This window comes from Arvicanthis niloticus, chromosome 2 (assembly GCF_011762505.2).
Source record: "Arvicanthis niloticus isolate mArvNil1 chromosome 2, mArvNil1.pat.X, whole genome shotgun sequence".
Lineage (NCBI taxonomy): Eukaryota > Metazoa > Chordata > Mammalia > Rodentia > Muridae > Arvicanthis > Arvicanthis niloticus.
In genome coordinates, this window is record NC_047659.1 from 133,046,046 (window position 1) to 133,060,009 (window position 13,964).

General features: G+C 49.6%; 1 protein-coding gene across 2 annotated transcripts in view; it reads right to left on the bottom strand.

Annotated features, from left to right (window-relative positions):
* Positions 1–13,964, bottom strand: part of Rims4 (regulating synaptic membrane exocytosis 4) — a 62,576-nt gene that overhangs the window by 5,143 nt on the left and 43,469 nt on the right. For both annotated transcript variants that reach the window (XM_034496457.2, XM_034496456.2), the window contains exons 3-5: positions 1,852–1,964; positions 1,511–1,612; positions 889–1,028 (exon numbers count right to left, since the gene is read on the bottom strand). In XM_034496457.2, coding sequence (XP_034352348.1) covers positions 889–1,028; positions 1,511–1,612; positions 1,852–1,964 — 355 coding nt within the window. The remainder of the gene's footprint in view (positions 1–888; positions 1,029–1,510; positions 1,613–1,851; positions 1,965–13,964) is intronic.

Here is a 13,964-nt window from a genome sequence, read left to right on the forward strand (position 1 = left end):
GCTGGCCTCGAACTCAGAAATCTGCCTGCCTCTGCCTACCAAGTGGTGTGCGCTACCACTGCCCATCAAAGCATTTTTGTAAAGTGGAGATTACAGTGTACTGTTAGCTGCCGTTCTTGTTCCGACCAATCTTTCTCTGTAGCCCTTTCCAGTCTCCTGGTCAATGTCCTCTCAGAGCTGTCCTGTGGATCTGAGTCTGGGGCTTCAGGCTCCTTATTGGCTGGCTTCTACCTCATCTTTCAGTTCTATCTTGCTCTCTGAGGTTGGGCTGGCTCAGCCCTGGTCAACAAAGCCTAGAGGCTTAAGGATAGTCCTCAGTCAGACAGGGTGTCACTGACTGGTTTTTGTTTTTAATGTTTTTAATGTTTTTCCTGTTTAGTATGTGTGCAGCGTGTGTGTGTGTGTGTGTGTGTGTGTGTGTGTGTACACTGCTACCTATGGGGGCTAGAAGAGGGCACTGGATCCATGCAGCTGGAATGACAGGTGGCTATGACCACCCGATGTGTGTTCTGGGAACTGAACTTCCGTCCCCTGGAAGATCTGTAGTCACTCTTAACTGAGACATCTCGCTAGCCTATGGAGTGAGTTAGCTAGTTTGTGTGTGCGTATGCACAAATGTATGCATACAAGCATGGAGTGTGCATGCATGCATGGAGTGTGCATGACATGGCATCCTTAAGGAGGTCAGAGGACAAATTTGGGGAGTTAGTTCAACCCTCCTCCCAGGACAGCCAAGACTCATGAGGGAGCAAACCCATGGTGACACAAGAAGTTGCAGGTGGGAGTCAACACCAATGCCGCAATTCCCCTGGATAAGGCCCTTGAGAGACCCTGTCCGCTGAGGAACATGCCTCCCTACACACATGCACACACACGGGACTCCCTTACCTGCAGCACTTTGCCCTGGGGACTCTCAGGAAACAGAAGCACCTGATTGTACAATGGGTCCAGTGACTTGCGGGCCACTTTGGTCTTCTTCTTGGCAATGCAGACCCCATTCTCCAGCAGATAGGCCTTGATATAGGCAGCTAGGAACAGAGGGCAGAAGGCAGGGTTCTAGGCTGCTCCTTCAAATTGTGGGTATTAGTTGTAATAGAGAGAGGTCAATCACCTACTTCTGGGGACCGGAGAACCCCCAGGAGTATGGGGAGGGGCCACAGGGCAAATGGGCATAGGGTGGGTAGTTTGCGCTGCCGTGTCTGGCTGGGTGAGCCTTTTTAGTTTTAATGCCTCCCCTTTCCTTTGCTCATCATTTCTTCCTTCAGTCCAAGGCTTGCCCATCGCAGCATGCTACACATTTATTCCCCAACCTCTCCACAAAAGCTCTCTGGGCCCCACTGTGTGGCAAGTACTCTACTAGGTACCAGGGTATAATGATAAACAAGAAAGATCTCTCTCTTCTCTCTCTCTCTCTCTCTCTCTCTCTCTCTCTCTCTCTCTCTCTCTCTCTCTCTCCAAGCATTTCAGTCCAGTGGGCCACACCAGATTTCTCTCTCAGAAGTGCCCACACCTGGCAGTGTCTTCGAGCCTGGCTTGGCAGTCAGTCCCCGTGCCTGGATGATATCCACCTCCAGCTGGCCATTCCGCTCCTGCAGGCCAATCTCCACATCCCCTGCAAGAGAGAATGCTAGAAAGTGGCTCCGAAGCTCCAGCAGGGCCTTGCTGTCTCTGTGCATCCACCCCCAGCCCAAAACAAGAGCACACTATGTCCTATAACTACAGCTTGGACACTTGAGAGGCAGGCACTGTGGAGGGCTGGACCACGGGACTCAGGCTCCAAGCCAGTTGCTTAGAGCATGGCGCCCACAGGCAAGGGTAAGGAGGGAGGGACACAGGGCTTCAAATACTTACCCATGGGTGTGGTAGCCAGGGTCTGGCGGCCCACAAATTGTGCTGGCCCCATGCTCCCCAGGAAGTCACTGAACTGGGCATCTGAAGCTAGACAAACTCCTCCATAGTTAAGGCTGCAAGAAGAAAAGTGGTGATGTTTTTGTTTGTTTGTTTGGTTTGGTTTTTCAAGACAGGGTTTCTCTGTGTAGCCCTAGATGACCTGGAACTCACTATGTTGACTAGGCTGGCCTTGAACTCAGAGATCTGTCTGCCTCTGCCTCCCAAGTGCTGGGATTAAAAGCATGTGCCATCATGCCTAGACTCCATGGTGGTCTTCATACCCACCCACCACTGATCTATATACCACACATGCTACCTTAACTATCCAGGGTGACTGGAGGGAACTTGAGAGATGGTTTTGGCAGGTGCTGGTGCAAAAGGCTTAAGGCCTCGATATTCCAAGTGTGCAGGGATCAGCAGTATCAGATACATCTACTGGTTAGAATCACACCTCACGTGACACCTCCACCCAGCTGCTGGACCAGAACCAGCAATTTAATGTGAGGCCCACTCAAAACAAGGCTGAGATGACCTATGCCCTGTATGGCAGCCTTGGACGCCAACAGGTGCTGCAGCTATCTGGATAATAAAACCTTCGGTTTCCCTTAGAGAGTCCACTTCGCTAAAGCGTGTGATTATAGTAAGGAGAGCCACCTCTCAGGGTACCCAGTTTCCTTGGCCAGGGCTCCAGGACAGGTGTGTGGCTGGGTTTAGTTAATGAGAATCTGACATGAAAATTGTAGCAGCTTTCATGAACTGTGAGGAGCACGAAGCTCCCTCTTCCCATCAGATTTGGCTTGGGACATGGAACTGGAGTGTTTGGTGTGGAAAGTCCAGCAATGAAGCCATTATCAGACTGAGGTGTTATGTAGGCTTCTGGATCAAGCTTCGCATGATGCAATTATCTCTTTCTGAACAGGTAAGTCAACAGTTACTAGTATTACTTTGGTTAAACCAAACTTTAACTTTGGTTAAAGTTTCTCTCTGCTTTACCTCTAACCTTCCCTTTTCCACCTCTAACCTGGACATGTTGACACTCTCCTCCCCTCTCCAGGGTCTCCTGCAGTACTGAGATGAAGTGCCTGACACTGTCTGATAGAGCTCTATGGCTACCTGCAACCCATGTTCTCAGCTCCTCCTCACCACGACCACAGGAAGTTGACTGTTTCTTTAAAACAACAACAAAAACATCAAAGCAAACCGAAAACCAACCAACCAAATAAATAAACACAAGCCAATCTTTTCTACCCTTATTCAGATAAGAAACACATTTGACCAGCAAGAAGGGTAACCTCAGTTGTTGGGCAGAGATGATAGATCCAGGGTCAGATGTCTGAGCTGAGCCAGGTCACTCAGCAACTCTGGTAGTTAAAAGGAGAGCCCCACAGGGCTAGACTGGTGGTGGATGCCCTCACAAAGAGCCTGCAGATTCTACCACCTCCTGGTTTGGGGCTACTCAGGGCTTCCCTCCATCTTGAAAGGCAAGCAGCTCAGAAAACAGCTTATCTTCCTGTGTAAGCAATAGGCAGGGCCGCAGCAGGCACAGGCCACCTGGTCCATGACCACAGGTTTCCTACTGTCCCTTAGGTCCTCCACCCCCCCCCCCCCCAGTAGCAGGGTTGCTTTAGCATAGGGGTAGCCCTGTAGGATACACCGACTGAGACTCAGCCTCATGTCTTTTAAGTTGCAAATCTAAGAAACAGACTTAGAAAGATAGTAACAAAAAAACAGGATAGTCCTGACCAAAAACAAATAAGAAACCATACAAACCCCAGCCTGGAGAGCAGAGGGAGTCTGGTAGGGACGGAGTGAACTGGGATGCATCTGAAAATAGCAGGGCTTACACCGCCCTCCTTAGAAGGTGGAGCCAAGGAAAAGGCACAATGCTTGGTAGCTGCCTGGGTGTCTTCTCAAGTAACCCTGGGACAGTCTCTGAGGCCCCAAATGTCCCTCCACACCCTAGATACTAAAGTGGCATGTACACTTGAGGAAAAGATCCATGGAGATGATGATCCAGTGAAGGAGGGTGTCTGAGACCAGAGAAACTAGGACTAAGACGCAGGCAACCATGGTCAGAAGCTGGAAGACACAGGAATGATTAGATGACGCCTATGGACCACTCCCCTTGATGGTCTTCGCAGCACAGTGTTAACAGTCAGCCTGACTGGCATTACTGCATTGATAACCCTGCAAGGATGCAGACCTTTCAGCCAGCTGGCACAATTATCCAGTCACCAAATGGTCTGTAGCACATCCCTGACACTTGATACGAACATAGACCATATCAAGGAACAAGACAGACGGTGATTTTTGCCCTCACATGGATACAGCAAGAAACCAATGGCCTGGAGAGAGAGCTCAGTAGTTAAAAGTACCAGTTCTTGCAAGGACCCAGGTTTGACTCCTAGCACCACGTGGTGGCTCACAACGGTCTGTAACTCGAGTTTCTGAGGATCTGATGTCTGATGTCCTGTTCTGACCTCTATGGGCACCAGGCATGCGCACGCGTGCACACACACACACACACACACACACACACACACACACACACTATACACATACATTTGTCCAGACAAAACATGAATACACATAAGCAAAAAAACCCCAAACATATCTAAAAATAATACCAATTATAAACTATGAAAGAAAGTAGCAAGTTCTATGGAAAGAGAACATTAGAAGGCGTGGGATGCTGTAAACTAAAAAGTGGGTTCAGTGTCTGTGTTTTCTCTACCTTATTAGCCCAGTTGTTCCTTGGCACCCATGATGGATTTATTCCAGTTCTAGAAGCCCTAGAGATAACACAATGCACAGAGGCTCAAGGCCTTCCTATAAGATGGATGGATTGATCATGTTCGCATAGATCTGCGCATGCCCCCTCATGGACTTTAAATCATGGATAGATTGCATAAGATGCGTGCCATTGCAACGTGGCAATGTAAGTAGCCATTATGCTCCGTGGTTTAGGAATAATGACACAGCAACTTTGGACACGTGCGGTACGAAGACAACATGAACAAGCCAAATGATGCTCACGCACTGGGAACACGGGGATGGGGAGCCCCGAGAAAAGGCAGGTGTTACAGCAATGCACATTTGTGCACCGTTCCATGTATGTCTTCTCATTGCAGTGGTAGGCATGTGGCAAGTTCAAGTTTTGCTTTTTGAAACTTTCTGTAAGGTTCTTCCAAATCTTTTTGAGTCAAAGCTGGCTCAGTCCACAGATGCAACTCATGGATACCAAGAGCAGATGCATTTTGGCGGTTTCTGTGAATTCTCTCTACATGTACTCTCTCAATGTCTAGGACATAGATACAACCTTCTGGAAATTCCCGAACCACATGAGACTAACCATCAACAAACCAGAAAAACGGGCGTTTGACTCAGAGGTCTGTAATAGCAAATGAACAACCTTTACTATGGGCCACCAAAGGTCTAAGAGGGATTTGCTACAGGTATAAGTTCATTTCAGCCTTAAAGTCCTTGGTCCATATTATTCATGAGCCCATTTGATAGATGAGCTGGAGAGAACAGTACCCAAGCCATGCAGGTAGTGCCTGGCTAACTCTGTCCTCCCAGAATGCACCTCTGCACTCTCAGCTGCCCTCTCTCACGTGAGCCACACAATCTGAGGTGTATGTCTTCTGGCTATGGCAATGCTTTATGCTTATATGCAGGGTAGGAAGGAAACCACTAAGGGCTAACCCCTTCCATCTCACCCCAAAGACAACATCCAACTGATGACAACTGGGAGTGGCCTGCAGCTGGGGTGTCTTGATCTTCCACAGCATCCTCAAGCTTTGGTTGCCTGTGGGAGAAGGACCCACAGGCATGACCCCTGCCATTTATTAACCCCACCTTCCTATCAGATTTCTTCTTGCTCCCAGTGTTGACTTCTGGGGTAGTATCCTATTCTGGCTGAGCCTTTGGGTCAGCTTCAGAAAAAGAGGCAGCCTGGTACTGGAGCCAGGCAGGTAAGTTCCTGGAGTTATTATCTTCATTCAACAGAAGCATTTTTTTTTATATATATAAAGGAAGTACAAACAAAACAAAACACTCATTTAAATGTTTGGAGACTAAAGTGTGTGTTTACCATTTCTTACAAAACTAGTGCCTTAGTTACTCACCCTGAGACTGACACTAGACCCACAGACGAGATGTGAGCTTTGATCTGTGACCCTGGGTCTCTCCACCCTACCTTCCCAGCACTCTGAAGGATCCAAGATTTATTCTGGAAGGAGGATGTGGGCTCTAAAGCAGAGACAGAAAGGTAGTGTGGCCTTGTGGGTTCCGAGGCAAGGGAGGTGGCCAGCCCCCAAACAGCATGGGGCCTTTTGCAAGCCAAAATTGAAAGTTTCCTCTAACATCCCCATTGCCTGCTCCTTGATTCCTGGTGGAGTGCAGGGAGACAATGGGGAATTGGCAGGCCTGGTAATTAGCGGTAATTGTTTCTAATATCTGGGCGGCTGCCTGATTTCCCATCCCAGGGTGCCTCACTGGCTGCCAAGGCACCAAGCTGCCACCCTGAGCTAGCAGAAACAGCATCCACGAGGCAGGCAAGAAGCACAGTGTGCCTGGCCTCCATTAGCTAGAGGGTCAACTCTGCCAGAGGCCAGAGGCCGTGCTCCACCTTGGGATTTTCCCTGGAGGTGTGGAGAAGCTGAGTGATCAATCAGATCTATGCCTCACTCACCCACCTGCTTGTGGCGTGACTCCCAGCAAATCTCTACCCTTCGGTTGGTGATCTTAACAAAATCACTCTGCCTTGTGCATAGCATGCCTGTGCCGGGTCGGCTGTAAATGTTTCCAGGCTCTGCACAGAATCTGTTAGCAAAGGGACATGAGAGAGCTTGCTGACTGGAAGGTGCTACACATATTTGCATAGAACAGTCCTTGTATACAACAGGAGCTCAGTAAATGTTCCCTGCCAAAACTCCCAAGCCATTGGAGTAAAGGACAGCCACTGAGACATGCGGCATAGTCCCTGGGAACTGAACTCAGGTTATCAGTCTTGGCTGCCAGTGACTTCAGACACTGAGCTGTCTTTCCAGCCCCTGGGGTTTTTTGCCTCTCTGGGCTACAGTTTCTTCACATACCAAGTGAGAATAAAGAGTACCTGTCTTGCTGAATTGCTGGAGAGGAATGGATAGGATAGCACAGGTCCACACAGAGATGCACCCAAACCAATCATAGCAAAGCAAGGATGCCATGGCTGCCGGCCCCTACTGCCCAGTCCGGCACAGCTTCCTCCACTTCTGGCACAGCAGCATCTGGGTGCCTGGGTCCAAGCACAGGCCATGGGAGTGGGAGAAGGTGGCAGGAGCCACACAGGCAGAGGCAGAGCCTTGAAACAGGGTTTTACCCATTGTTCCACTAGCCTTTTATTCTGTTTTAATGGTGAAATGAGATTTCCTGCGACTCAGATTCTATTTATTAGTTTTGTTTGTGGAGCGTAAATCCATTTGTCTTTTATTATTAACCTTCGGGCTCAGCTTGGACCCTGTGTTCTTGGTGGTTAAAGAAGTAATTGGGTAATTTACAGGTTTGGCTCTGTTCTCTTTTCCAGTTGGATCACCCGGCTTAATGGCATCAAAGATTAAAAGGCCGTACAGCCTCGTGGCAATTACAGGCTGTGGTTCTAAAGGGTTCTGGAAGTTCATTCTCCTGCTATTCACTCACTGTCCCCTGCCGACTCCATGCTTGGCCATCCACCCAGTCACTTCCCCATAGACTCGCCTCACCTACAGCACAGCAATTCTGCTATAAGGTAAATGACTGAAGAGCAAAATAACACGCTGCAGTAAGGATCACAGGTTATGAAGAAAACGGGGCAGGGTCACATAGAAAGGAGTATGGGGGGAGAGAAGGGACCTAGTAAGTGGTCGAGAAGGGCTAAAGTATTACAAGAAATACAATCCTTTACCTTGGCAGAGCTGAAGATAGCTCACTACCTGGAAAGGACTATCTTCTCCGATTTGTTGGGCAGTAGAGAGGGCTGGCTGAAATCAGGTGGGAGAATTGTACCAGAGAGATGATCCTAACACCAGGATAACTGAAGCGGCCCTCGTTATCAGGAATGTGTGAATTCCTTGGTGAAAACAGCTTTTGAAGCTCTCACACTGTCCCCCAATACCTCAATTGTGTTGGAACAAATTCCAGTTTTTCAAAACCAGCATGGGAGCAGGACTGACCGTGGGCTAGGAGACACTATGTCACATGATCTAGACTCCAACTCTCAAGCAGTCAAGACTTTTCCAAGCCTGACCCTCCCTGAGAATGGGGCTCCCACCCGGAGCCAAGGATTTTCTTTTCATTGATCAATAGCTTGTCATGAGCCTGATAATATTAACTGATGAATGTTAATTCAGTCAATCCAACACTTTTTTTTTTTTTTTTTTTGTTTTTTTTTTTTTTTTTTTTTTTTTTTTTTTTGTTTTTCGAGACAGGGTTTCTCTGTGTAGCCCTGGCTGTCCTGGAACTCACTCTGTAGACCAGGCTGGCCTCGAACTCAGAAATCTGCCTACCTCTGCCTCCCAAGTGCTAAGATTAAAGGCGTGCGCCACCACCGCCCTGCCCCAATCCAACTTCTTAACCATTAGAAGACACAGCTGACCTCCGTCATGCCCAGGGATTAATTCCCAGATTTCTCCTGGATATCAGACCTCATGTGTGCTCAACTTTCTCTTAAATAAGATGATGTATTTTCATATAAGCTATGAGCATTCTCCTGTAGACTTTAAATCATGTCTAGACTGCTAATAATGTCTAACAGTATGTAAATTCTATGCAAATGCCCAGTCTTACTATCTAGTTTGGAAGGAAATGTCAAGAAGGCGTACAAGCCAGTAGTACATCTTCAGCACAGGCACCATTTTTCATCCAAATATTTTTTTCCATGGTTGTCTATACCCGTGAATGTGGAGGACCCAGGCAGGAAAGGCTAATGTCCCCACGTCTCCAGAGCAGAGCATGGGGGTCTATAGTTTGAACTCTGGGGTCAGGCAGGCCTGGGTTCACATCCTGCCTCCACAGGTCACTAGGTATGGAGATTCATGGTTCACCTTTCTGGCTCTTGGTTTTCTTTCTAGCAAAACAGGAAGAAATAACTCTTGAGTATTCAATGAGATAAATTCCTGAGGGTAGAGCCTGGCACAGTCAAATGCCCGACAAAGCTGAGCTTATAGAACAGGGAAAAGCTAAACTCCTTCCTCTTAGCCCACGGCCACACTGTCCACTAGTCACGATGACTCTGTCAAACAGGACAGGTGGGAGGGCAGAGAGGGCATTCTTGCTATCTGCTGATCTCCTGGGCCTTTTGTGATCATGCAACCCTGCGTCTGGGTTGCAATGACCCTGAATGAGCTCACAACCTACTTTGCCTGGCTATGGGCAGAGTGACCCAGACACCTCAGGACAACAACAGACTGGAAGCCAGCTCTGGGAGTTACTAGGTTGAGAGGATGCTACATCCCTGGCTTTCATGAGATGAAAGGGACAGAGAGGACAGAAAGGAGTGCAATGTGTAGCTGCTTCTGTCCTACATACCTAGTCATCAAAATCTGAGAACACCAACTGTGGACCGGCCGGGTGCTGAACTCAGTGTCTAGTAGGGCAGACAGATACATGGGCAACAATTGTAGTAGACAGTAGAGAGTGCTACGGCTACAGAGGCCAGGGGTGTGCAAGCTGCCGATCTAGCCAGGGAAATAGTAGACTTGTGAGCCACTCCATTTTTCCTGCCCATGCCCAGAGCAGACATTATTAATCAACTGCAGCACTCTGACCAGGTTTGAATTTGGCTCCATAATCCTCCTTGACACCGCACTTATGGGAGTCACTACCAATTAACTGGCATTGGCATATGAGCTGGAACAACATGCTAGCTCTTCACTGAGATCTGGGAGGAGTCAGGGGGTGCAGAGGGAGATGGACAGAAGTGCAGGTAGAGGAACCATGGATGCTGAGACACGAGGCAAGACATAAGCCTAGAAGGCCCAGGAAGGTGGACTGAGAAAGGCTGGGAGAGATCAGCAGAAGAAGTGCAGGATGACAGACTATAGAGTCTGGACCAAAAATGAGACTTGCAGGAGTCCAGGAAAGAGCAATGGGCACCTCCACTAAGCCTCCTGTGGGTGCGGATGGGAGAAATGGTTGGTTCAAGAGACAATTAAACTGGGCACATCACTGTGTGTTAGGGAAGGAATACAAGAAAGGGTGCAGTCTAGACGGTCTCTGGTGGGGTAGCTGAAAGGTTGGGGGTCCTGTGTACTTAGTGGGGTACGTTCTGCTGAGCTATCTGCCACTCCCAAGGCTATCCTTATGTGTCTCTGCCCATGTTTCCTGAACCCTAAAGAATTTCTCTAGCCCCTGGACCAGGTGTAGCCACAGTGAGAGGTGGCACCCAGGAGCCTGTGCCATGCTGGCTACCAGGCTCCCCTTCAGGACTGAGCTGCCCATGGGGGAGCTGGCACCACACAGCACGCACACTGAAATCCCCCCTTGCCCAGTCTCTCACACTGTTTTCCAGAATCCTGTCTCAAGTAAACCCCTTCCAATTGAATTCCGATGTGAGGTCTGAGACGACTGGTTCTGAGAAAACCCAAACCGAGGTAGACAGTCAGGCTGGAAGTGTCTTAGGACTGGAGGTGTGTGTGTGTGTGTGTGTGTGTGTGTGTGTGTGTGTGTGTGTGTGTAGGTGCAGGCATGGGTCCTAGTGTGTGTATATGTATGTATGTTATAGGTATATATGCGTGTGTATGTGGTATAGGTGTATGTGTGTGTGTCTGTGACTATACAGGTGCAGGTGTGGGTGCTGGGGTGTGTGTGTGTATAGGTACAGGTGTGGGTGCTGGGGTGTGTGTATGTAGGTGCAGGTGTGGGTCCTGGTGTGTGTATGTATGTATGTTATAGGTATATGCATCTAGGTATGTGTGTATAGATGTGTGTATATGGTAAAGGGGTGTGTGTGTGTGTGTGTGTGTGTGTGTGTGTGTACTATCCTCAGGGCCCTTTTTCAGGCTTGACCTCTAGCCTGTGCCCTTTGTCTGAGTGAGACGACCCTGCTCTGACTTTAGCCCCTCCATCCTTAACAAACAAATCGCCAATTTAGGACTTGGCAGAAAGAGACCCCAGAACAGGAAGTACTTTCCACGCTCCAGAAAATAACACACAGGCTGTAGAGGAGGAAGATGGAGGGTCTGTGGTGGCCTTGCCGGCCTCCCAATCCACCAGAATCACCTGCCTCGGAGAATATTCATGGATACGGCCTTCCAATCCACCAGAATCACCTGCTTCCGAGAATATTCATGGATGCGACAATTTAATGAGAGAAGGGGGGTGAGTATAATTGGGCAGATGCCTGGACATGAATCCCCGCTCGGCTGCTGCCTGGCCCTGTGACCTTGGGCAAGCTACCCCCTGGCATTTTCTCATCTGTAAGTGTGGCTATTAGTATTCATCCCACCGTCCCGCTGTTGTGGGGGATTAAATGAGTCAACACAGGTCAAAGCCCTTGGCACAGTGTCTGCACAAAGCTCTTGACAGCGTTCACATGGCTGCTATGACCATTAAGCCAGGGCGTCTTGACAGTGTGCACACAGACTAGCTGGGGATCTTGGTGTCGTGGATTCTGACTCAATAGGTGTGGACAGGGCCAGAGGTTATGGATTTCTAATAGGCACCCAGGGTGTGCTGCTGCTGGACTGCAGTTCATACTTTGAATAGCAAGGGATGAAGCCACTGTCCACTGGGACACCTTTTGTCACCTGCAGCCCACAGCATACTCACCAACAGAGGCCTAAGCTGTTCTATTTCTGTATCTCAAGACCCGGCTGGGATCACAGCTTGGCTACCATCTTCATACCAGCCTTTTGTATCTGTTTCTGGTTGACTGGCCAGTGCCCTATGGTGGAAACTCTCAGGAGACATAATTTCCATGGTGGCCAGCCCAGCTGTCTGGCATACTACAGATGCCTAATCACATGTGTTGACATGGAAACCCATGTGGGAGGCCCCTTTGCCTTTCTATGCCTGGGAGCTGGTGCTCAGTGGCCCACCCTAGCAGTGCCAAGGACAGCAGCCTTGTGGGGCTCCTCAAGTGAGGCTGGCTCCCTGAGAGCATCTGCTGGGCTGGCAAGAGCCCAAGGGGTGGGAGGAGGGGAGGACACTCACACCCCTTCCTGTTTCAGAGCCTGGCAGCTGGGTCTAGCCAGCTCTCCAAATACCTAAGGAACAGAAGAGGATGGCCACGGCTAAATTGTCCCCTGTCCTCTCTTCATCCAGGGGCGGGGTGAGCTGGCAGCACCTGGCTGGCCTCTGACAAGATCGAACCCCATCTACATCTCTTGAGGTTGTTAATTCTGGGGTGGCCAAGTAGGCTGCCGACGCCATCAAGGACACAGAGTCCTTCCACCTCTCTTTCTGACTTGGCAGATGGCATATTAAAGTAGTCGTGTACTGATTATTTTCTGGCCCCACTGCTGAAACCAGTATCTTCCAGACCTTTGATCCTTCTTCAGATTGGCTCAGCCTCCCCAAACTTTTAATAACCACTAACAGCTAATACCTGCTGGGCGCTCACTCGTGCTCTCTCTAGACTGGTTTGTATCTGGGACGGCTCACCCTATCTGCTAGGAGGCAATTGACCCAAAACAGCAAATCCCACAGCTCACAGTGGCTGGATTAACAGTGAACAGCGCTAACAGTGACCACCGCCCGTGCTAGCCATGTGCTGGTCACTAGGTGCTTCCCACACACCCGCTCACCGTCTCTACTGCTCCCTGCACAGCCCCCTCTGTCTCTACCCCCTTTCTACAATGGAGAAACTGGGCTTAGAGAGGAGGTAACTCTCCCAAAGTTGCATGGCCACTTAGAAGCATAAACCACATGCCAGGGCTGCCTGACTGCTGAGTCTGTTTGACCCTGTCTATAATGCAGTTGGTCTCTCTGGTCCCTGTATGCATATTCAAGCAAACAACACCCAAACCCTTTTTGAAACTCACGAGCAGGCAGTGGCTCTTTCCTTCCTCATCATATCCTCTTACTATGCTTCTCCTGTGGGGGTTCTGTGATGGACTGAGAACTCCTTTTTTCCTCTGTGATGCAGGACCGAAGCTTTGATGCGCCTGCTACCACCTAGGGTACCACACTGCTTCCTCCCCCCCCCCCCCCACCTGGTTCTTTTAATCTCCTGAGCCTGACATAATGTCTTCTGGGCTAGAGATCACAGATGCGTCCAAGGACAGACACCCAACAGGCCAGTAGCAGAGACAAGACTGGGCCTCAGGCCTCCTGAGTAGGACTGGCACCTAAGAGAAGGAAGCACATTACTCCTGGGTACCTAAATAACTTTCTCCAAGCCCAGCCGTGTGGTTAAACAAAATGCAGGCCATTTCCCCCCTCCTCCCTTTCCTCCTGTTTCCCTTCTCTCTTCTGCTGTCCACCCATCTTCCCTCCCACAGGAAAATGTCCCTTGAGGTGGGTGGAAAAACAGCTCTGCCAAGTCCAGGCCCATTCATAAAGGGTTGAGATGCCCAGTATGGGAGGGGGTGAGGGTGGGGTGAGGGGACAAAGCTTTTAGCCAGCAGGAGCCCAGTTGAGAGTCAGGTCAGAGATGAAGGGCAGAAACTGAGCCCCATTCCACCCCACACTGGCTGGAGACTGCACCCAGTCCACAGTGGTGAGGGGTAAGCCACTAAGCCAGTGCGATCCAGCAGAACCCTCTGTGGAGACAAAATGCTGTTGTTTCCTGCCTTGTTCAACACAGCTGCCACGAACCACGCGCTGCCACCAGCACTTGAATACAGTTAGCATGCTGAGAGCAGGATGGTTTATTTTAAATTCCAGCTCCTTTACAGCAGACGCCTATACAGACAGACAGCACAGACGTGAACTTTCCCAAGCCTCAGACTCCTCATGTGTAATGACAGGGACTGTGACACCTCAGGGCCCTTCCTTACCTCTGAGGACAATTGGAAAGGTGAAGCAACATGGTCGTGTAGAGTGAGCTCCAGCTCAGAGTCAGAACTCCTGAGTTCCAGATAGTAGTGGCTCTGCCACCAAGGCAAGCTCCCAAA